The sequence below is a fragment of the Dinoponera quadriceps genome, unplaced genomic scaffold (assembly GCF_001313825.1).
Source record: "Dinoponera quadriceps isolate SergipeBrazil2010 unplaced genomic scaffold, ASM131382v1 scaffold1889, whole genome shotgun sequence".
Taxonomy (NCBI): domain Eukaryota; kingdom Metazoa; phylum Arthropoda; class Insecta; order Hymenoptera; family Formicidae; genus Dinoponera; species Dinoponera quadriceps.
The window spans coordinates 1,239,540-1,263,547 of NW_014557272.1; the positions used below are offsets into that span (position 1 = coordinate 1,239,540).

A 24,008-nucleotide genomic window follows, 5' to 3' on the forward strand; every position below is an offset into this window, starting at 1 on the left:
TGTTAATTTAACATCATATTTGCTTTCTAGCTTTTTAGCATATTCCACTCATGTTAAAGTAACATAAAATTTCAGTGAAACGTTTTTAACGCGAAATTTGTTTACTGTTAGGTGCACTTGATATTTCACATATATGTCGTCTGAAATGCATAATTTTGTAAAATTTAGAATACGAAACGGGCCACACAGGCCTCCTTTTGAAACTTTCGATAAGTATCGAAATTTAAGGATTTTACTTTTATTAAATTAAATTTCCAGTGAAGAGAAATGATATATGAAGGTAAAAAAACGTCTGACGTCTTTTTTTGAACCAATTGCGTTACAGGAAAATTACATATAAATATTTTACTAAACATTTTGCACGATGACATGTTAAAATTCAAAAAATTCAAAAAAATTAAAAATATTCCAAATATTCCAAAAACACTCGAAAAATTCAGGCTGGTATATCAAAATTCCAAATTACATTTTTTTAGCTGAATGTCCCGCAATTTACATTGTTCATCCCATTGTGTACACTGCGACCGTTGTCATCGCCACCGTCAGCCGCGCGACCGGCTGAATTGTTCTCGTGCTCGTGTCCACGTTGCGGAACGCGCGGAATTATATGGAATCCCCGTCGTTCGTGATCGGGCGCGTACATGCGATCCCGCGCAATGACGCCGACGTTATCGGCTTCGCGTCATCTCTGAGACGGGACTCGCGGATTATGTTTTTGAAAGATTTCGGCCTTTTCAAGAAGTTAGTTAGAGATGATCAACATATAATTGATGTACTATTATGTATTATTATGTCTTAGATATTTTCACATGTACGTCCTATGAATCAGCATAAGCAAAGTTGTTGTTATAATATTATTATAACGTTATTATAACACAAACTTGTACGAAATTATTCTCACCTGGTTTAAGTATTTGATATCTTTGATCTTTGTATCTGAATACCTGTTTTGTAGAAGTTTCTTTATAGCAACATTTCCTTTTGCATGGTTCTATTCATGTGGTGAAACGCGTGAACTTGATTATTACTTTTATTTTTATAAAAGATTATTATTAACTCTTGCATGTGCTTCGCGCTTGCGTCCGACTGCGGACTCCTCGCGATCTCGGGAAGGCAAAACGCGAGTGACACCCGTGTTGATCGGTATCTCCTCGATCACCTTGACGATGAGATTCGCGATTTCAACGATATCCCGCAAACTAACATATGCGCTTGCGTACCTGTTGTTGAGGATTAACATCCGCGCGAAACCATATTGATAAATGTGAGAAATTACCCGTGCGAGTTATCTCAGGTAATACGATATCTCCAGAAAGTGCGACCGTAAGGAATTTCTTTTTTCGACTCGAAATAAATCTCGTTAATATGTTATCTCAACAATTACACGTAGCCCCCCGGGTACGTGACGCGAACGAACGAGAACCGGTTGCGGCTGGATAACACAGCCAGGCGTAACAACTATTCGAGGGTTAATCATTTTAATTCGTTGTCTTCCTCTCGGCGTGCATAATATCTCACATGCTTGGATGTGCGCCGAAGTTTCGCGCACGGCAGAAAGTAGCGTAAAATACCGTAACGCCCGCACGACGACGGTAGCGACGACGGTCGACAGGCCCGCGCCAAGATTACTTTTCGCGTCTCACGACGACCCGGACAATCATACTCATTACGTTGGACCCGTACATGGCCGAGTCGGCTTCCTCGAGACAGAGCAATTACGCGCCAATTACCATTCCGATGCTCGCGCTAAGAGCGTGTGTACGCGCGCGAGCGCGCGATTATATTCTTATTAGAAATTATTATTGCGGCCGCGGGCGTTGCGGTAATCATCGCCGCGTTGCGACGCCACTTTCGTCGCGATTATTACACTGTCGTCGTCGCCGCCGCCGATGTGCCATTATACGAGCGTGTACGATGCCGCCGCCGTGGCGTTAGTTATTCGTTAGTTAATACCGTGCGGCCCGTTATTCTCGCGTTCGCCTCTCTCGATCTCCTCACGGAAGAAGGAGAAGAAGAATCGTCATTTGGCCGCTCGTAAAAATTTCGCTACACGAGTACTCCGCTCGCGAATAAAATCTCGAGTGGATCCGTCGCGATTATTTCCAGATTTTTTTTCTTTCATTTCTTTTCTCCGTAGAAATTTTTTCATACCGACATTTCCTCTCATATAGTTCTATTCATACGGGGAAGCGCGTGAACTGGACGTTCTTTTTATTTTTCTCTGTATAAAAGGTTACTATTAACTTCTACACATTCGCATTCGCGCTCGATGGACTCTTCGCGATCTCGGGAGAACGAATTGCGAGTAACACACGTGTCGATCGATATCTTCTCGCATCCTGACGACGAGACTGACGATCTCAACGATATCCCGCGGAAGGAGAAAGAGCGTCTATGTCGCGAAAATTTTGCAAGGCGATTTTTACTCGAGGCACGCGATTCGTCGGGATCATTTTAGTCTCCCTTTCTTTTTCATCGTAGTCTACATCACACAATTAATATAATTAATATAAGCCGTAAAAATGCTTCCGGCAATAAAATATGCCGCAAGATCGCTGAATGCATGAGTGTGAGGAAAAAAAGGAGGAAAAAAAAGTAGTCCGCGTTCTCCTACCGCGCAGAAACGCGCGTTCTCTCTCCCAAATAACTAGAATACGTACGCGTTTAAAGGTCCGCTTCGTTGGTTTATATCGCCGCGCCTCTCGCGCGCGTGTTCGTACATTTGAAAATCACCCGGGATCGACTGCGACGTTCCGATCTATGAATAACCCTTCCCGCCAGGCTCCCCCCCCCCCCCCCCCCTCTATGCNCCCCCCTCCCCCCTCTCTATGCTCTACTCTTCTCTGTCCTATCGCGTACATAACACACAACTGGGTCTCTACTCTCGAATTTCGCCGAAGTTCGCCAATTATTCGCGGCAGATTTTTACGCTGTAAATATCCCGGCCGCGAGAGCCGCGGAGATCGCGGTAATACCGATTTACGAGCGAAACTATTTCGGCGTGCAGCTGCAGGTTGTTGCGCCACAAAGTCGCTTATTTATCGTCAGTGGAATTTTCGCGGTTGATCCGACTTGGAAATTTCGTTCGACTCGCGGGTGAACGCGCCGGTCCGCGGCGAAATTTCGCGCGGTGCGATCCGTCGAGAGTTTACGTCGCGGGCTTTCGTGCGAGCTTCGACGATACGAATACGAAAGGCGCGCGCCATTCGTCGCGAATGTTTCGACCCGTAACAATAGGAATCTTCATCTCGTGTGGGGGAGGAGAAGGGGAGGGCACCCGAATACAGATATCTCGTGCTCCCCCATTTTGTTGGCGGGGAAATTTACTCCGAGGGAACCTCAGCTCGACGCAAAACACGCGATACTCGCGAACTCGCGTGTTCGATAATTCTCACGTCGGCCATTTGTCGAGCAGGGACACCCGGTATAACAGCGTCGCCCGGTGGTACGCGAGAGGGAGAGCCGCGGCTTCTCGCGTGTGTGTAAATTAGGTAACCTGTTCGGATCTCTCCTCTCCTCACGGACTGGTTTGGCGACTCTTGGGGTAGGTCGTGGCGTGGCGTAAGCGTAGCCGCGGCATCGCTGACCTCGCTGGACGGTGCCGAGTCGCGCGAGCTAGTCGTGAATGGACCGCCGAACGGCCGCTTCCACGCTGCCATTGACTGCCGCCGCTCTGTCTTCCTCCGGCGGCAGCGGCGGCGGTCAGCGCCCACGCCTAGTTTCACGCGAGATAAAAGCCCAGCTTTCCCCTCTCGTTCGCGGCGCGAGTATCGCGAAATATGAGAGAGCAGCCCCTGCACTTTCGACAGACGCCCGATTTCAGCTCTCCGTGCCAGATCCGCCGATTTATTTTTATTTGCTCGCGTATCCGAGTCGTCCGTAGCGACGTGAACATGCGTGGTATCGCATACCGTGAAGTGGGGGAAGTATTTCATCCGCGCAAATAACGAGGGTATATCTCGATGGCAACGCTCAACATCGAGAATTCGTGAGAAGTCGCGTTTCTCTTAAGGGGATGCTTTAGAAATTTAGAAACTTTACCGACGTAATACTGATTTTTTCCTGCAAAGTTCACGTCTTATCGGTTGCACATAATTATAAAAGCTTTTGTAAAGTAGAAGTACGCGCAAAACGAATCGAAACATTGCTGGATATGTGACGAAAACGATAAAAAATTTTAAAATTTACATCTCTTGTTATCAATTAGCGTAAATATTTGATGAAGAAATCCTTGCTTGTACATACAAAATGTATCAATGCTCCAATCAAGAACATTTCAAAGATTTTTTATATCTTGTATTTAATTAAATTTAGAGGCCTGAAAAGATATGAAAGGTTTGTGGAAAAATTGTTATATATCTTTGGTTAGATTTCTTGTTAGATATATGTATACGATAAAACAAAGTAGCACACATTATCGCATTTACACTTGTATTGTACTTACATTTACGTAGTATCTATATCTAAAAAAAATATAAAAAGAGTAACACGATCGTGTCAGTGTTTATATAACATAACATTATAGGTCTCGCAAGCTTACATCGCAAAAAAATGGTAAAAATCGTGTTTTTTGCAATTTTTTGGTTTTTTATGAATTATTAATTTTATTACCAAATTTTATTAATGTTCTTAAGGAGTAAGTGAAAGAAAACGCGTGTAGGTCTTGTAGGCCTAACATATCATTGTTAGGGTTTAATTTCTTCCCCAGCAGCTGAATAGCAATCGCGCTTCTTCGTGTTACAATATAATTCTTATTACGTCATAAATCTTCGTCTTTACGATTCATATGGCTCTTTGTGATTCGTTCGCCAAACGCGAGAGCTTTCCGGGCGTATTGAAATTAACGAACGGTAGAATAGCGCTATCGGTGGGTCTTCCCTCTGTGTATCTGTCGTTTGCCCGTGTCTTCGGTCGAAGAGGGAAGTTCCGGAAGTGCTCCTTCGAGCATATTCCTCCGAACGGCTAAAACACTTGGTAGATTAAAGTGATTAACAGGTTGGCTACCCCGAAGCTCCCTCCGAAGCTCTCCCTCGGCAGCTATTCGCTATTTGCCGGCGACCATGCCCCGAGCACTTGCTCGTCGAACTTTAGTTTACGACTTGCGGCATACCTCCTCGTCGCCGTCGTTCTCGTCGTCCTCCTGCCCCGACAAGTATGTCCGAACGCGGCCTGACGCGAATACTTTTACTGTCACGGCCGCTCGACCAAACCGCTGAGAATATTCGCCCGAATATTATCGTCTCTCTTAGCGGTCACGGTCGAAATTAAAACTCCAGAGAAGTACGACGCTGCGATAGACGTCGACGAAATTCATCAGAACAATATCTCTCGCGAAATCGAGCAAAATTCGACTCCTGAAATATTTATTTGCGAGACTTTTAATGGGATGACACAGTCGGCGACTTGATAAACTTCGATAACGTAGAGACGATTATTAAAATATTACATTATATAAACACTGATACGATCACGCTACTCTTTTTATACGTTTCGTGTATATAGATCTTACATAAATGTAAGTGCAATTTAAATGTACGCTATTCTGTTTTACCATATCTAATGGAAAATTTATAATCAAGACACATAAAAACTCTGCAAACTTCGTACTTTGTTAGACCTCTAAATGTCACTGTAAAGGTATAAAAATATTCTTTGAAATTCTCCTAATTGGAACATTGGCACACTTGGTATATGCAAGCTGCAGGATTTCTGTACTAAATTCTTCTGTTCTAAATACTTACGCTAGTTGACAGCTAGAGATGTCACTTTGAAATTTTTAGTTATTTCCGCTACATATTGAATTAAGCTTCAATTCAATTTTATGTGTACTTTTATCGTGTAAAATATTTATAATTTTGTGCAACCAACGAGACATAATTTTCTTAGAAAAAAACAGTATTCTGTCAGCAAAGTTTTCAAGTATGGCATCCCCTTAACTTTCGTTAGAATTGATCGGAGACAAAAAGAATAGTCGGGTTCGTCGTTATTATTAAAATTAAAATCCGAGTTAATTGAGATGATGAAATGATGGATAATCAAAGAGAATTACGTGAAAGTTCGATCTACATTCCGAGATACATCGCGGAAATGTAGCGCGTCTATTTATCGAGATAATAACAACCAAGATCAAGTACCTCGTCGAATGATATAGTAAATGGCAAGGAATCGTGCAACGGCAGGAGAGAAGCGTGGATATGTATAATTAATATCGCTCGAAACTTGGACTTGTTTGACTTAGTTCGCTATCAATAAATACGCTGCACTTGGAGAAGCGATCAGGTTTAGCTACCTCGGGGATATGGTCGTAGATCGCAGCGATGTGTACTAACTATTCGGTAACTTTGGTCATTATCAGTTTGGACCGGTAATCCACGGATTAGGCCAATCTCCTCCGAAATCGGTGTTACATAGAAACGGGGCCGCCGAAAAAGGCACACGCCACCACCGTATCGCAATTTCACGGTCCGGGAGAAAAACAGAACCGCCGCAATTTTGCAAAAAATAACAGCCTGTTACTGTCGTAACTTACATTACTTCATATTTTACATCTATAATAGACATATCGCACAAAACTGAATATTGAATATGAATATATCGATTATTTTTTTAATTATTTCTATCGAATATGAATGAATTGAATGAAATGTCGAATATTCCTAATACAAATTAGAAAAAAATTATAATATACTGATCTTATATTAAAATTTTGTGTAAATATGACGAATAGGAACAATTAGAAGATTAAATGTTTTAATATAATAAATGTTATTTATATATGTTTTCTTATAGACTTCTTATAAACTGAGAAAAACAGCTTCATATTAATATGACGGTTATTAGTCTACTTCCTTTATCTGTCATAATATTATTTTTAACTGAAACTATTATTTCTGAGGATACGGAAACTCTCTTTATAATATAATATTTTAACGAATTTTCAGTTTGTACAGAAGATAATACTCTATAATTATTAATATTTTGCAGGATCTTATGATAAAATAAACAGTCCAGAATTAAAATATATTTTAATTCGGGTTGCATTTCCTTAGCGGATAAATCGTCATGAATTAATTTTTAATCTTTTCATATGTTTACACCGAATAGAGTTATAAGCTCCTTCGGTTGACTTAAACAGATCTTCTAATATTGGAGAAAAAACTGTCTTGTTGTTTTGCTATTTTCGGATTTCCTGACATAGCTGTGTTATAGCTTCTTCCTGACGAAAAGAAAAACATTTCTACGCTTTTTTAAATCTAGGATTGTTAGAATCGCGCATTGTTGCAGTGAATAAAATGTTAGGGACCCTAGAAATGTTTTATCCGATAGCCAAATAGCACATCCGACGATCGCCGCACAACGCATGAAATAGCAGCCTCAGCGTGAAAAATATTTGTCAACTTATGAATAGTCAAAAAATATATGTTCGATATTTTATTCGTAATATTATTGATATTTTATTCATAATGTTTTACCCGATATTTTGATATCGAGCGCAGGAAAAATATCACGAATGACGATAATAACCACATCTAATCTGCAATGAAAATCCCTGTAGAACTGAAATCCACGTCTCCTCGTTCTTTTTCTTCTTTTTTTTTTTTGCCAAAGCTTCGAGAAAATTAGCTTCGCGCGAATACACTCGGGAGCTTCGCTAAAAACATCGACGCGAGAATCCACGGAAAAAGTTCGCTGTCAACTTCCTTATCGTATCACGGTCGACGTAAGCTCGATAAGAAGAGCACTCCTCGAGTCTCCTCGTGTATGCGTGAGTATGTGTGTGTGTATGTATGTGTCATTGTCTCCGTCTTGTCGGAGTTAACAGTAGAGACGGGGAGAACGACGGGGTGCCCATTAACGACGCATATCTCACGCGAGATCGAGCTCGAATAATGCCCTCTTAAGAACGACGATCGACGTCGGCGAATACCGGAGGAGGCTCGTCGACGTTGTGTTAACAACCCCTCGGGTGTGCCTCGTGCCTCGCTCCGGGGGAAACGAATCGGCGAATCGTTAACGATCGTATTTATCGCGGCGATTAAAAAAGCCCTTATCGGTCGGGTTGATCGCCGGCGCGTCGGGAACGGATAATTAAAGATTAAAAGCGTTCGCGCTGCGCGCCGCCGCGGAGCGCCGCGCGCGGCTATATTGTATAATTAATGTTGTCTTACATTTCGCGTTATCTCGCGTTTTGTATCTCGCGCTTCGTATCTACGGTCCGCGTGAAAAATCGGCAGCGGCTTCGCTACCTCATTAGACACACGTCGCCGTTGAATCAGCGTACTCATTCTACTTATTACACCGCTCTTAATCAGTTCTCTATTTATCGCGCCGTCCTTTGCGCCGGAGCTGGACACGTCGCTGTCACGGAAAAATTCTCCCGATCCCCGGACGAGGTAAGGAAAGGCATGAAAAACGAAGAAGAGGGAAATAATTCACCGCTCTTGATCTGTTTTCGCGTATTCCACGGAATTGTCTTCTCTCGTTTGTGTCCGTGGCCACAAAGTTACAAAAAGGTCGCGACACTTTTCCTCGATCAGCGACGTATCACGCGCCCGATAGGGAAATGTATCTCCCGAGAATCACTGAAAAGCAAATTCTCCTGTCGGAAGCACGGGATGCGCTCCGAAAATTGCAAAAAAATAAAGTATCGCAACCTTTTTACGACTGATTGTATACCGCCCTTGCCGCACGACACCTCTGCGAGGTTCCTTTCAATTCTCCTCGTGCAATTTATCGTAATTCTTTTCAAACCTAAAGGCATCGATACTGATTGATACCGGCCTCGGTCCTATCAGTGCAGCCACACTCTCAGGTGCGCGCGCGCGCGCACACGTTATTGGATTGCGGCGGATACCGCGGCTCAATTATTTACACTCTCTCCCTCCCTCCCGCCCCCTGGCTACACCATCACGACGGCGGCGGCCGGGCTTGCCCCCGGTACGTTCGCGGTAATAGAACCGCTGATTTACTGGTTTAGCTCGGCCGTCTATCGCGTAGCCGCGGCTCAAATTAGTTCCAGCGTATCGGCGCACCGAGATCCGAGATGAGTTCTTCGAGAGAAAGAGAGAGAGAGAGAAAGAGAGAGACTGGCGGCGCTCCGAAATCGCGCCACCTGTACGCAGCCTGTATTCGCGCCCGCCGGTATCGGGCGGGAACGAATATCGCGTTAATCGAAGTTTAAAAAACCAGTTCTGTTTGTTTGGGCCGCGCGGGCAATCTCTCGCCGCTAACGAACACCGCGACCCGCCGAGACGTCGACTTTAATTTAACTCGGGCGGAATCGGACGGGATCTCGCTCGCTCGGTGACGGTTCGCGCGTACATCCTGGGATCGCCCCGGGGTGTCGTATACACGGTACCAGCGTCGAAACGACGCTGATGCGACGAACGATCGACCGCAGCTCGAGTTTCGAAGACGAGCGAGCGAAGCGCGAGCTAGTCGCTCGCGACGCGACGTTTCGCACTTGATTCATCGCGTTTGCTCGCTCTAATCACGGTATTATATCGCGCGGCGGGATAACTTGGCGAAGTCGAGACGAGACCAGACGAGACAAGGCGAGAGACCAAGCCGGGCGAGACTAGGCAAAGCGCGAGAGATGTCGGGAATTTATGTAGACAGCCGGGCGACGTCGGGAAGACAGCTCGCTTTATGCTGATCCTCTTATCCCACCCCCGCTCGCTTCGCACGCGCGGTCGCCCGAGCGTGCAACATGTACCCCCGCTACGTAAGTACGCTACGTACGTACGTCTGCTTGCGTTTACGAGAGACGAGGCTCTAGCGAAACGGCTTTCCGCCCGTCGCGGAAACTCGAGGAAAATGGAGCACGGCGGTCCCCGGACTGAGCCGAGGCCTCGAAGAGACGTATGAGAGAGAGAGAGAAGATCTGCGATATACAGCCGTGAATCGGGATCGCGAAAGAAACGAGCGGCCCTCCTTCCGTCTCCATTACGCGCGACGCGACGGAATTTACGGACATGGAATTTGATTTCGAAGTAGCGACGAAGCGAACGACGTGGAATAACGAGGCGAGAATGATGGGGAATGGAAGTTTCGGGCGACAAACGGAGCGAGCGACTCTAGTTAACCCTTTCGCTGCTGCGCGCTACAACCAGAAGTGCTCTCTATCTCTCTCTCTCTCTCTCTCTCTTTTTTTTTTGTGTATAGTATGGTATTCAATTGTATGACACTGAAACGAAATAATATAATAAAGAAAATTCTAATCGAAAGATTCATATACACCATTCACAAATGGTGAGTGATTTTCCATATATAAACTGTTAAAAAGTTCTTCAAAGTAAGAGAGTTTTTGATAGTAAATTTAAAAAAATGTTATATTAAAGTTTTTAATTTTTATAATTCTCGTAATATCGATGTTGTTATAAAATAAAGTTATAAAATAGTTATGATGTTTCATATTTACTACAAAATCAAAGGGCAAATGTGAGATTTAATATTTCTCTGTCTTATAATGCATAATTTACTGTTTAGTTTTTATGTTCAGTTATGACATGTTATGATATATTAGAATTGTTTTAACATTTAATAATACACGGCATAATTGTTAATACATGTATGATAGGATTTGACAACGATATAAACCATTAGTTGATATTTAGTGAATATTAGTAAAGTATATCAGTTGTAATGTATTTCACTTACTAAATCTCATAATCTACATGTAAATTATTACCAATATCATAATGAAAAATGTCTCCTCATAACTATGCTTTATTTAATGTAATATCGATTTGATTATTAAATACCAATTTAGTTAGCAATTTTCATGACTTGGTTGTGTAAAAAACTTCACAACCAGATTATGAAATTTTTCTAACAGTGTACACATTGTATGTGTAATTGAAAAATTACTTTTAAGCGACGAATATATCCGTTGTATATAACGAAAAGCTGGAAGATACGCGAAGATTTTGTTTCTTTTGCTTTTTCTCTTTTTTTTATTCGCTTGATTATTAAACGAGCGAGCGAGTGATGCGTCGAGACGTGCAAGATCCGCCGCAATATAAAAGCGAGAGTCTAGTCCGATATTGGTAAAACTGATCGCTAATTATCGCGTGGAAATCGAGAGATAGCGCGCGAAACGATCGATCATCATCACGATGGCCAATTATCGGTGTTCGAGCAACGAGCCCACCTCTTTGGCTGTTCCGTGAGATCTTCGCGTTTACCTGCACCGCGTAACTTGTGTCGCCGCAACAAGTTGTCGCGAGACCCGCGACTTATCTCCGTGCCTTGTGTTATAAATTGCAATATAAAGTCCACATTTTATATAGAAACGACCTACACGACGTCGGAATTCTACTTGGAACTTCATGCGCCGTGTAATGCGTGAAAACGTCGGAACATTTGTACGCGTATGCTTACGTCTATGGGTGTGATTCCGGTTCTTCGGACGCGTTTCCCTAAGGGTAGAATTCTACCTGGAGTTCTGTCGCGAGGTAACGCATCTAGAAAACGTAAATTTTATTATAATACAATGTCTTCTTTTAATAATATGACTCTTTTTTATGTGTATGAGTATATAAATATATAGAGAGAATGGGGCAACATAACTATTATCACTTTGAATATCTTTGAAAAATAACAGTATTTTAGCGAAAACTAGATGAAAAGATGAACAAAGTTTACATTTACGAAAGATGTTCAAAGTGATGATTGTACAGTGGCCTAAGATAGTTATTTCTTGGCCAAAACTCATTTTTGAAAGTTTCACCTTAAATTGATATAAATGCTATTTTATGATCTTACATAGTCAAATAATCATAAATTGTTATTTATTATTCTCTTATCATTCATCGGTAAATATGGTACTAAGAATATCGTTCATTCAAAAATAATCTTTAGACACATGTGTCAAAATTGTGCTATATATTGTATTAATTTAAATAGTGATTGTATAAATATTTAATACAGTAAAAGAACATACTCCTTCGCGAAAATGACCGAGTCGATTGCGAGAAGTAAATAATTTCACATTTTGTTGTGTTTTTGTTGTGTTTTTCCTTTTTCTGAAATGAGGTAAATAATTAAATTTACTGTTGAAATAAGCGTAATCTTACATGAAAAATGTTTTCTTGCTAATAGTTCGGGAAAGATTGTAAGAATTTCTGAAAGTTTCTGAAAAAGACTAAATTATATAATAATCGCCAGCATTTACAATACTAAAATCTGTTATATTTTTTTGCGCCTTTTTGTGCCTTTTAAAAATAATTGACCTTTTTTAGATCCTTATAACATGTCTTATCGGACTCTATGAAATTTGGAGAGTATCAGAAAGTAAAAATACTCGACTAAATAATGTGTAAAATCCTTCATATTCAAGAATATTGTAAAAGAAAAAATGATGCATTGTTTATCAGTTTCATCAAGATTCACAGTTTTGGTTAAAAACATTTCTTTTCGAACTGTTATGCATTGATATAAGTGCAATTTTAGATAAATATTTCGGAGATATTCAAGATGATAATAATTTTGATCTCGCCCTATATATATTTAGTCTTTTCTCTCTCTCTCTCTCTCATACACACACACATAAGAGATGCTCGCAACAGTGCGACGAAAAAAACGGGAGAAAATTGAGCGCGAGCAAATCCTCGAAGGCCCTAATTGTTACGATACAGTTGTACACGACGGGACGTTTCGTTTTGATGTTGCAGGTATCTTCACGGTGATGTGTTACAACGTGTTGTGCGACAAGTATGCCACGCGACAGATGTACGGCTACTGTCCAAGCTGGGCGTTAGACTGGGAGTACCGGAAGAAGGGCATCCTCGACGAGATACGCCATTACGCCGCGGATATCATCAGCTTGCAGGAGGTCGAGACGGACCAATTCTACAACTTCTTCCTGCCGGAGCTCAAACACGACGGCTACGACGGCATATTCTCGCCCAAGTCCCGGGCGAAGACGATGGCGGAGAACGACCGCAAATACGTCGACGGCTGCGCCATTTTTTACAGAACCGCCAAGTAAGCGCATTCCTGCGTTTCTCTTCATTCATAAAGTGTGTAACAAGGCTGTGCACGCGCTTGCACGTGTGTGTGTGTGTACAAGATATTCCGGAGCAGGCGAAAATGACCGAGTCGATTGCGAGATATTTCCCGGCGTGCAATCGCCGCAATCGCGCTAACGACGGAAAACACTCGCGCATCCTCTGTGTCTCTCATTGGTTCGGAAGGGAGATACGTCGCGAATTAAGTAGTTGTACAATATGAAGCGTAAGTTCTACGCTGATAAATATAATCGCGCGCGATAATTTAGCCGGCAACGAGCGTTCAACGACCGTCGTCGCGCCGGGGTTTTTACATTGTCCGCGGTCGTTTCCGCGCACGTACGAAAGGACGTTAATTTGTCATCTCTCCTTGCATATTTCGTCGTTCCGACGAGCGTTCTAATTGGCACACGCCGGGGAAAAGGGAGAATGCGAAGCGGAACGAGCGAGAGGAAAACGGCTATCGACAGTCGATGCTCTCTCCGGCGATCCCGTCGATTTATTAAGAGGCGTGGTAATTTAATTAATAAACGCGCACGAGGGACGGCGTGGCGGAAAATGCTGTCCGATGTAATATAGTTATCGATCACGCACGATCGAATGCTGCACGAGCAAATGCGCCGTGAAATTTCTCGAAAGCTCCAATAAGATCGTAACGTGCGTAGACGTGCACACGGACACACGCATGCGTCATAGTCGCGTTACAGCCGAGATAACACGATGTGATTTTAATAGCCATTTAACTTTTTAGACAATACGGTTTAGTTGCATTAATAATTGCGACGTATAATTATAGTATAATGCAGCGCGATGTGATCTGACGGATACGTGAAATGTAGACGTGATCGTTTGGTTTCCCTTTGTTAGGGAACCTGATGTCGATGACGAAACAATTTTTTCATTAAGAAAGAAAGAAATAATGGCCAGCAAAAACCAAATCACGGCTGTTGTAGCGATATGTTTAAATTATTTATCGTGGGAAGACTTAAATATGTTCACCGTGTATTGTGCACGTACACTGAAAATTTCTTCAAATTTAATAAATTTTATTGCATCCAAACAAATTTCATCATTGGCATGCTCCAAAGAAAGTAATGTTTCGATTAATAAGTACGATTGTTGGACTTTTCAACGAATACGTATCTTTATCTTAAATAACAAATTTGAAACGGAAGATAATTTTCTTATAAAGCAAAATTATTTGCTTCATTTTACATATTTATTGTAACCAAATAATATTTTATTTAGTTGAAAGATATTATTTCAAATAATAGCGTTCTTTTTGTTAAATAACAGAGTTTTCTTGAATGAGACAATAACATTTTTACTCAAACAAATAATATTTTGTATATGTTGTTTGAATGAAACAAATTTTAATCCAATAAATAGAAATACTAAATCTAAAGAAACCTTTTTATCTGTTTATCAAAGAATTTTTCGGACAAACGTATAGCGAAACGGCTTTCCACAAACAAACCGACCCTTGAATCACTCATAATTAATAGATACCTCTTAAGAAATCTCCTCTAATCAACAAATTAAACATTTGATTTTATTCCTTACGTTGCGAAAAATAGTGTCTAATGATGAACATTTATATTAAAGCTCCAGTATTCGTTCGGATCTGACACTATTCAGATATCCGATTATTCCCATAAATGTGACCTTTCAAATCCGGACCCGAAGCCAGAATCGGATCCGACTCCGACTTCGGAGTCGAATCCGGATTTAAATTCGTAGCGAAGTTGACCAAACAGACACCGGAGTCGAATGCGGATTTAAATTCGTAGCGAAGTTGACCAGACACGATTACGGTAACTCCTTCTCGAAATTTAACAATTTTACGTAATCGCCACAACAGCCGCAATTTGGCTCTTACTGGCCGTTATTTCTTTCTTTGTTTCTCACTGACAGAAAAATATAGTTATTTTCGGGGACAACAATATCCTTTTTCCATTTTAACTACAAAAGTGGTCGGGGAAACTATTTTTCTAGTAAATGTCATTTACTATAGTGTCAGTGATAATAACCTTACGTGCGTGTCATTACTATTATTTTTGTAGTTAAAATGAAAAAAAAAGGATATTGTTGTCCCCGAAAATAACGGTATTTTTCTCTCAGTGCTCAGTTAGACATTAACAGAGCCGTATTAATATTTGTAAATTTTAATTATTCGTCGTGGATCGTTAGTTGTGCACGCGCACGGGATCGTCGCCTTTCGCTATTCGATTATTGCGTCAGAGATTATCATCGTCGCCGTTTGCCAAACAATTACAAAGCCGGCGGGCTCCGCTTATCACCAGCGATATCGGGGAGGCGGCGACGTGTGCCGGCCTCCCGAAGCGCGACATTTAATTCCAAACGGGATGAAAGACGCGTCTGCTCGTAATTTAACAAAGCGTCGCGCGCGTGTCTGGCGTGTAATAACGTAATCCAATAACGCGTCAGATAGTAATGCGCGTCGTAAATCGCCGCGAACCCGGTGTTTAATAGAAAAGCGACCGCACCGCTCGTTTTCGTGAGCGCGTATCTCCTCCTATTCGGCGAATAAATTAACTGGAAATCGATGAGTCTCCCTCTTCCCTCGCCCGCTACGCCTCTCCTTTCTTCTCTCTCTCTCTCTCTCTCTCTCTCTGTTGTTATCAAAAAATAATACCCGCACCTGCGTCCCCGTGAGAAACTGAAAATTGCACACCGCGCGCACGCGTCGTTGCGCTCTTCATTAACTTCGCCGGCTGCGTTTCGACGAGAAAAACACGTCTCGAAATAATTGAGTAAATTAATTCTCGACACGTCAACCACGTACCAGGAGCGATTTTTACGGTCGACACGTAATGATTCCTCGTGATTTCGCGATATCGCGTCTACTTGCTTCGGCTTCCCCGGCGTGCATGGACGCGATGTTTCTGATTTCAATGAAGCCCCCCCGATGCACACACACACACACACACACACGCGCGTGTGCACACACGATGTTCAGAATTATTGGCGCACGGCGAGAGGCGACATCGATACGCGCAGAAATTGCCTTCGCGAATGCACGGGAGCGTCGCAGCTGCCCGCGCGCGGCTCCTATGACGCATTAATCATCGCCGACCGCGCCGCGAGATATCTATTTCGACTAATGCTTATTTTCAGTGTATCTCGACGTAATGGCAGGTCCGCGATACCGCGGTGCGACGCCGCGCCCGGAGCTATCGAGCGCAACGATTAATGCGACCGTATGCATATGTCGCGCGGCCCCCGTAACGGTCCCTTTATAGCCCACCGTCGTAAATAGCCCGCGAAGTAAATGTCTCTCTGTGACAATATTAAGGTCGATGGCGGCGAACGAACCTGTGTACGCGTGCGTCTGTGTATGGGCGCGCTTCCCTTCTCCTCCCTCCCTCCTGTCCCTGCCGTCAAGCTCGCTGTTAAACGCACCGTGGCGTCGTTTTAACCTGCCGCCGCATCATTCGCAGCGTTAAACATCGCTGCGTTAATCGAGGAGGTTCATAACTCGAGATTAACGTCGGAATGAGGGAGAGAGAGAGAGAGGGGGAAAGGGAACGCGCATGAGTATGTCAGTAGGCTTTATTTATGTGGAACTGTAATCGAGATAAAGGGATATCGATCCCGTCGGACGTGCAAGTCCGAGGAGGCCCTATTTTTTCTTTTTGTTTGTTAATTTATCTTCGAAATTAAATTAATGGCTAAAAGGGTAATCGCGAGTCCGTGAAGTCGCGGTCAATCGGCGAGTCCGCGTATGAAGTTCCGACGGCTCGAAGGAGATCAAATGGAAACTGGGGTTGCGGTGTCTTAAAAATATTTCAAACGTGGGAATTGCGAATTCGCGACTCGAGTCGTACATAAAATTCTCGAGCTTTCCGCGGTTTTTTCGCAGAACATCAATGATACATTAATAGAAAATTATAGTTAATTCTGGCGCCAAATATATTTTACAATAGTAGCAACATGCATGTAAGGTGTATTATTAGAGGCGCTATAGTAACATTAGAAAAATAGTTCTGACTGTTTTTATTGAAGAGAGGAAATTTTGTTAAAGAGTATATTTGGTGCCGAAATTAACTGTAATTTTCTATCAATGTACAATATTGGACAGAAAAGTTGCGACACTTTCTTTATGGGCTTCACAACGCGTCTCATATCCAACAGAAAAATATATCTTCCAGGAATAATTAAGAAACATATTCTGTTGGACACAGAATGCGTTCCGAAACTTATCCCCCCCCCCAAAAAAAAAGAAGTGTCGCAACCTTTCTGTCCAGCACTGTATGTACGTCGCCGTATTCGCGGGGGTCACCCTGTATAAAACAATATAAACGAGATTCACTCGACACGGTGCGATAAACCGCGCAGGTCGACGCATATCAGCCGTGAAAATTATTGCCGCGCGGGAAGGAATTCGCGACCACACCGCGTTTGTCTGACCAAAAACGGCTCGTACTACTGCGAGGCGCGCGAGGTCGCGCATAATTCGCATAACTCTCTTCCACTCCCCTCTGTCCGCCACTTTCCCCCCTCGTTTCTCTTTCTTTTTATCTCGCCACGGATTTCTCCGCTCAACGATGAGGAGGCGAGAGGGAGGGAAAGAGCTTACGGTCGCTTTTATGGCTTGCAAAGACGCGGCCATCGATTTCAATCCGGCCGCAACGCGACCAAATCGACCGAACCGAATCAACGGCGCGGCCGCCTCGCGCGATGAGCGTAAAGTTCAACTCGCGTTCAATTTCCGCCTTCGGCTCGCTCGACCCTCGATCATTCTCGGCTTTATTGCCCTCCCCTCGTCGAGGTTATACGATCGCGATGTCGAGCTGCTGCTACTTAAAAACGGGAAAAAAGCGGCGAAGGGCCACGGCGGAGAGAAAGAGACCGGAGCTCAACGTCGCACGGTGTGCGTTCGCAGGCAACCCACCGTTAAAATTCTACGATCCATCAGACGATAAACATTCTTCTAAAACGCGCCGGTTTTACTCCCTCGTGAAATGAGAGCCGAGCCGAAGAAGAAGAAGGAAGAGGGCGTGTTTCGCAAGGAGAAACGTAATTGCAGTCGCGAGCGGAGTTCTCTCGCTCTCGAGGGCTCGCGCGGCGGAGTTCGCACGAAAAAACTGCCAGAAAGCGAATCACGATTGAACCGTATGTTCGAGCAGTTCGAAGCGGAGATATATTCGAGCCTCAAGCTCGGACAGTTCGCGAATGGTCCGAACGAAATAAGCGGTCAGATCTTAGAACTCACTCGGTTCCACGAGTGAACGTGTTTTCGTCGCTCGCCCAATTCTCCCTTTCTCTCTCTCTTTCTCTCTTTCTTTACCACCCCCTCATTCTTTCTCTCTTCCCTCTTGAGCAACTGCGAATGACGTTGATTCAATCTTGTTTACGGCCCACGGGGAGGAAAAGTCGACGAGGGACGAAGAGCAGGGCGAGAGGGGATGATGGCCCGTAATGGGTATTCGGCGAAGAATATATTTCTCAGGCATACGTGCCGCACATATCGGCCGTGCGAAGCGGCACGAGGAGGACGGCGGCGGCGGGATCGAGGAGAGAAGAGAACCCGGGTATTCTACATCGCGTACGTGATACGCCTTTTTCACGAGTGCCGGCCGCTCACGATGAAAATCGTCCGACACGTCGAGGGCGACGCCGTCTCTCTGGTATCCACGTCGTGTCGCGCGCGCGCTCACCCGCTCCTTCCACGTCACTCCGCGGCGAAATTGTGCCCCGCCGGCCGTTTACCGGGACTTACGCCGGGCGACCGATTGAAAAGGGACCGGGAACTCCTCCCCTGGCGTACATAGTTTCAGTATTTGTGTGACTCGCGCCGGAGCTAATATGAGCTTCTTGTCGCGACTCCAATGCGAGGCGATTAATCCTTCTCAAGACAAGCTCCTTCTCCGCTTGCAAGTTCACCAGCGAACGCGGAGAAGATGGATCTCATCGTGATCTTTCGTTTGATCCTCGTATCATTGTTATTCCCCGGAAAAAAGTAATCTATTCTCTATACGAAGATACTTCGTTTCCGCCTCGAAAGGGATTGATTTTGCGTTAATTTCGTAACGACAACGATTTCTAACGACAAAATCAACCCTTATGACGCGATGAGATATAACGATGTGTCGGTTCCTCGCACGAGTGTATTCCCGTCTTTCTTTTGCAGATTTACCCTGATAAAGGAGCATTTAGTCGAATTCAACCAATTGGCAATGGCGAACGCGGAGGGCTCGGACAACATGTTGAATCGTGTTATGCCCAAGGATAACATCGGGCTGGCTGCGTTACTTAGGACTAAGGATGCCGCTTGGGACAATGGTGAGTACGCGCAAAATTAATGTATCTCCCCTTTCGACACGTGTAAGACCGCGAAATTATGGGTTTACAAGCAATTTGCGCAAGCCGCAGTATGTCTTTCGCTACCTGTCTCTTTTATCCCGACTCGAGTTGAATCCGATTCGATTCTCGAGTCCTCTTAACTATTCAAGATTACTGAAATGTAAGAAACATATCAAACGTGTTCATATATTCCTTAATTTTCTTGCGCGTGTTAAAGTTACTGCTGGATGGAAATATTGCGTTCAAATTAGTGCATTTCCGAAAATGGATGGAAATACACTACGCAAATACATTATAATCAGAACAGAGTATTTCCATCCAGCAAGTAATCTAGCACGAAAACAAGCACCGTGTGATGACTGGCTTTAGTCGCGATATTTCTCGCTCGTAAATGATCGCAATATATATAGGTATACCTCACGCGTTAATTTTCCCATTACTTTCCTCTGTTTCTTGAAACGATGTTTCTTTCATAAACACTTGGCTGATAGACCAGGCGCTAAAGTACGTAAAAAAACAGTGAAGAACAAATTGACAAGTATTAGAGTGGTGTCTATTGGGTATTGCGACGGAATGGAGGGTTAAAATGCGAAATGAGGACTTTCAATATGGGCATCCAATAATTTCAACGTCATCCAAACCCGCCGAACGGTCGACCTTCGTCCTGAAGCTGACGAGGTAATTCTGGCTCGTCCCTGCTCGCGTTTTAGGAGCATCCTTCGAAAGAAATCGCGCGCTCCACAGTCGCGTTACGTAATGCGGGGATAAGAACTAGTCTACTATCTCTTTCAGCATCTCGAGATAATCCGGAGGTACGGGAGAGGATTAAAGATAACGTAAACGATCCGGGGGAATAAAAAGAAGGCAGAGACTGAGCTCCTGAGCTCTAACCGTTTCGCACACGCCTACGGACGAGTCGCGTATCCAGCCGCGTGTTTGCACACTGTGAAACGCGAAAGTAATTAACGCCGGCCTCTCGGTAACCGATGAAGCTGCCGGACTACCGGACGCGCAATATACAGAAGTCCGCGTTTTTCCCGCGGCGCGCCGGGGAAGCGCGCGGCGATGATTGAAGCGAGTAAATCGAGCACGATGCTCCGATCCAGCGTGCATACACAGGGTGAGCCGACATTCGCGCCGAGTCTTGCGGCGAGTTTCTACGGCCAGTCGCGGTATGTTCTGAGACCGACGTATCTGAGACTCGATTCGCTAAAGATTCCCAAACTTTTCTCGTAACTCGTAATTAAAATGCAAATTGGCATTCCAATTTTCGCGAAGGAAAGATGGAAATAGAAAAAATTCCTTTAAACGACGGGATTCTATTTATAAATTTAAACGCACCATTTCCCTGTAATATACAGAAATACGTAGACTCCTGTGTATACTGTGTATACATATAATTTGGAGTCGAATGTGTTTCCTGCGAATGTGTCTCCTCGCTAACGAGAATTCCGTCTCGAGTCTCTGAATCGTTCTAAGCGGATTCGAGCTCGTCGAAGGAAGAAGCAACGAGAAACTATGCCGAGACACCCCGTATAGCGAATTGCATCTCGCGGAATGCACGGGGTGAGAGCGAGCGAACCAGGCCCAAGATTTATATGGCGGTCCAAAGGTCGAGCGGCTCTTACGGCTCACTCCGACGCGTCGAGACGTGCTCTCGTTAATGAGCCATTACCTGTGTTACATTAATCCACGGCGGGCGCAACGACCGCAGTCGTAGAAAAAGTACGGCGGAACTTTTCGCTCTCGGCTGCAGGATAATCGATCGCGCTCGCGAGAACGGCGATTTCTCGGCGGCCTCTCTCGCGCTTCCTGCGCCGCGGTTAACACCTGGTTAGCTTCTCGTTTAGCGAAAGTTATTACCGCCGGGGGTTGCCGTAAGAAGAGTTAGATCACCGAATCATCTCGCTGCGTTTCTAGTTTCTCGGCGCGGGATACATGACGCGATCGTCGCAGAATGTGAGTCTTATTATAGACGCGCGATGCATTATCGACGATAGCAAAATTTTCATTGATCATTCTGATAGTTTAGGCTTTCGTCCTGTGGACAATAAGTAGTGCAAAAGTTTGTTATACTGGAATGTACCGAAATTATTATTAAAGTTACTATGTGTGTTGTGTAATCTTTAGTGATGTTTGTCATACATACACATCATTAAATATTACAACACACGTAATAATTTTAATAATAATTCCGGTATATTCCAGCATTACAAACTTTTGTAGTAATTTTTACTACAATATTTTTCCCGTTTACAGTATATGGTACTGAATGATTTCATTAGCCAATTTAGCCAAGACTATTTAACGAAATCTTGATAATCGTTACCAAATCCTCCTTCCAATGCATCATTTTCTCATTGATAATTATAGTTGCAAATATCAAAAACATATTTCTCTCAATGGAGAAATATTTAAAATGGCTTTTGAGTATTGCGTTCTTCATGGATTTGTCTCCGATAAACGAAACATGTACGCGACATTAACCCAGAAATCAATTCGAGTATTTTATAGACGATCTTTCACTCCCATCATTTACGTTTACAATCTCTACCAACATTCGTTAGAATTTTCACGCGAATAAGATTGCTTGATACACCCCGCGAACTCGATATAACTTGCGAGCGATTGCGAGCTGCAAACCCGGCCGAACTTCGGTATCGCGTTACATTTGATGCTTTGAAGTCGCATCAACTCACGCACACACCTATACTTAGGACTCGGCCAGTCGAGTGACTATGAATAATCACAGGACGGCGCAGTAAAGTGTCTGAGTCGACTGCATTTAGCCGGGTAAACAGCCCAGATCAAATATCCGAGCGTATTCGTCACTCTCTCCCGACGAACCTTAAAGCACTTAGCGTATTTCTGTAATTCAAGCTAATTGATACTCCGCGTCGCTCCCCCCCCCCTCTCCCTTCTCCTTCTTCTGTTGTATCCAGGATGTTGCGATTTTATCTCGTATGGGATCTGTAAAAGAAAAAATAAAAAAGAAAAGAAAAATCGCCCGATGCGTCAGAAAGTCTGACGGCCGCAAAGGGGATGAGATTAATAGCGGAAGAGGGGGGAGGGGGTTGAACAGCGGGGTTACCGGATGCATTCGTGATAAATCCGCGTCACCAGGATATTTCCCGCGCCCGTCGTCTTTCGAGGAATCACATTGAGGTGTGATTACGTCTTTTTCTCCCTTTCTTTTTCCTCTCTGCGAAATCTTGCCGAGACGATTAATAAACGCATCGAAGCATGAGCGGATCGACCGATCATGAAAAGACTCGTGTTTCCCAACTAATAAGCAACTCATCGACTCTTTCCACGAGGTTCCGGGAAAGAGGACAGCTTATCCGCTTCGTCGGAAGTAATTTATGACGCGAAGCCGAGAGGTGGAGGAGAGTTCAACGGTTAGCACCGAACGCGCGATAAGGAGCCGGCAGATCGATGTCTCCTCGCGGAGATAGATGCGCAAGCTCAACGAGAGAAAGGGAAAAGGGCTATCGAGATTGGATCTCGATCGAAATTAGAATCCATGTAACCGTGGCAATGGGGCACGATTAATGATCCCCCTCGCTCGAACGCGAGCGGGATTCTGCGAGATGCGTCTTCGCCTTATGCAGGATCGAACATTCGATGTAGTCTCTTTTTCTCCTCTCTCTTGCTTAGCTCGCGAAAAAGATCGCTGTTCCGAGGAACATCCGTACACACGGAGGTAAGCGAACCCGAGAGCGGTGCTGTCCATCGGCCGGATTAATAGCGCACCATCGGCGGTACTAATAGTTCGATATCTGGCGGCACGATGAACGATGCGCGGGGCCCGGCCGGCGGAGATGCGAGGAGAGCGGATCGTTTATCCGCGTTTAGACTCGCGCGCAATCCCGATTCTTTCCCGCGCGCGGAAATCTCAAGGCGGCGCCCGAGAAGCGTTAATCATTCCGCGGGAAGGCGCGAACGCCTTCTGTGCCTCTCTCTTATGCTCTCTCTCCCCCCTCTCTTCCCCTCTCTCTCGCTCTCTCTCTCTCCACAATTTTCTCTCTCCTTTTTTCGTTCCCCGATGACGGCTACGATCATGAAGACGTCGCGTCCGCCCGTCTCGTCATTCTCTCCTCCCGGTGTCGGGTCACGGAAGCGGTTTGTGCCGCAAAAAGTAAAATCGAGTAATTGAATCCCGAGAACGAGCGAGTGAACGAACAACCATGAGAACCGCGTCGCGCTTCGTCTTCGTTACACGCGAGAGAGACACCTTGTCGCTTAATTAATCGCGCTCGCGACGCAACGCGTCTCGCGAGAGGAGCGCGTTCGTTCAGGAGGCGCATTCGCATTCTCGCGAGAAACGCCTGAGGCAGATAAAGTAGCTGCGAACTCTGTCTTTATATCCCTCTCCCGTTCTTTTTCTTTCTCTCTCTCTCTCTCTCTTTGTCTTTTTCTTCCTTTCACACACGTGTGCGTGCACGCACGCACGCACATTTCCTCCTTGTCTCCCTTTCTCTATCTCCGTGTTCCTCTCTTCTTCGCTCCTTCCCTTCGCTTTACTCGCAAGCTTATAATTCGCAGGCTGCACAGATGCCGGGACGCCAATCCTATCTCGAATGAGCATCTCTCGAACGATCCTCCACGTGTCACTCGGCCCGATTTTTCATGGATATATTGAGCCGCGCACTGAAAAGTGCATAATCGCAC

At 44.4% G+C, this 24,008-nt stretch overlaps 1 protein-coding gene across 1 annotated transcript in view; it reads left to right on the plus strand.

The window, feature by feature from the left end:
- Window positions 1–24,008, plus strand: part of LOC106748873 (CCR4-NOT transcription complex subunit 6-like) — a 363,820-nt gene that overhangs the window by 328,257 nt on the left and 11,555 nt on the right. The window contains exons 3-4 of the mRNA XM_014627791.1: window positions 12,675–12,987; window positions 19,165–19,316. Of these exons, the coding sequence (XP_014483277.1) occupies window positions 12,675–12,987; window positions 19,165–19,316 (465 nt within the window). The remainder of the gene's footprint in view (window positions 1–12,674; window positions 12,988–19,164; window positions 19,317–24,008) is intronic.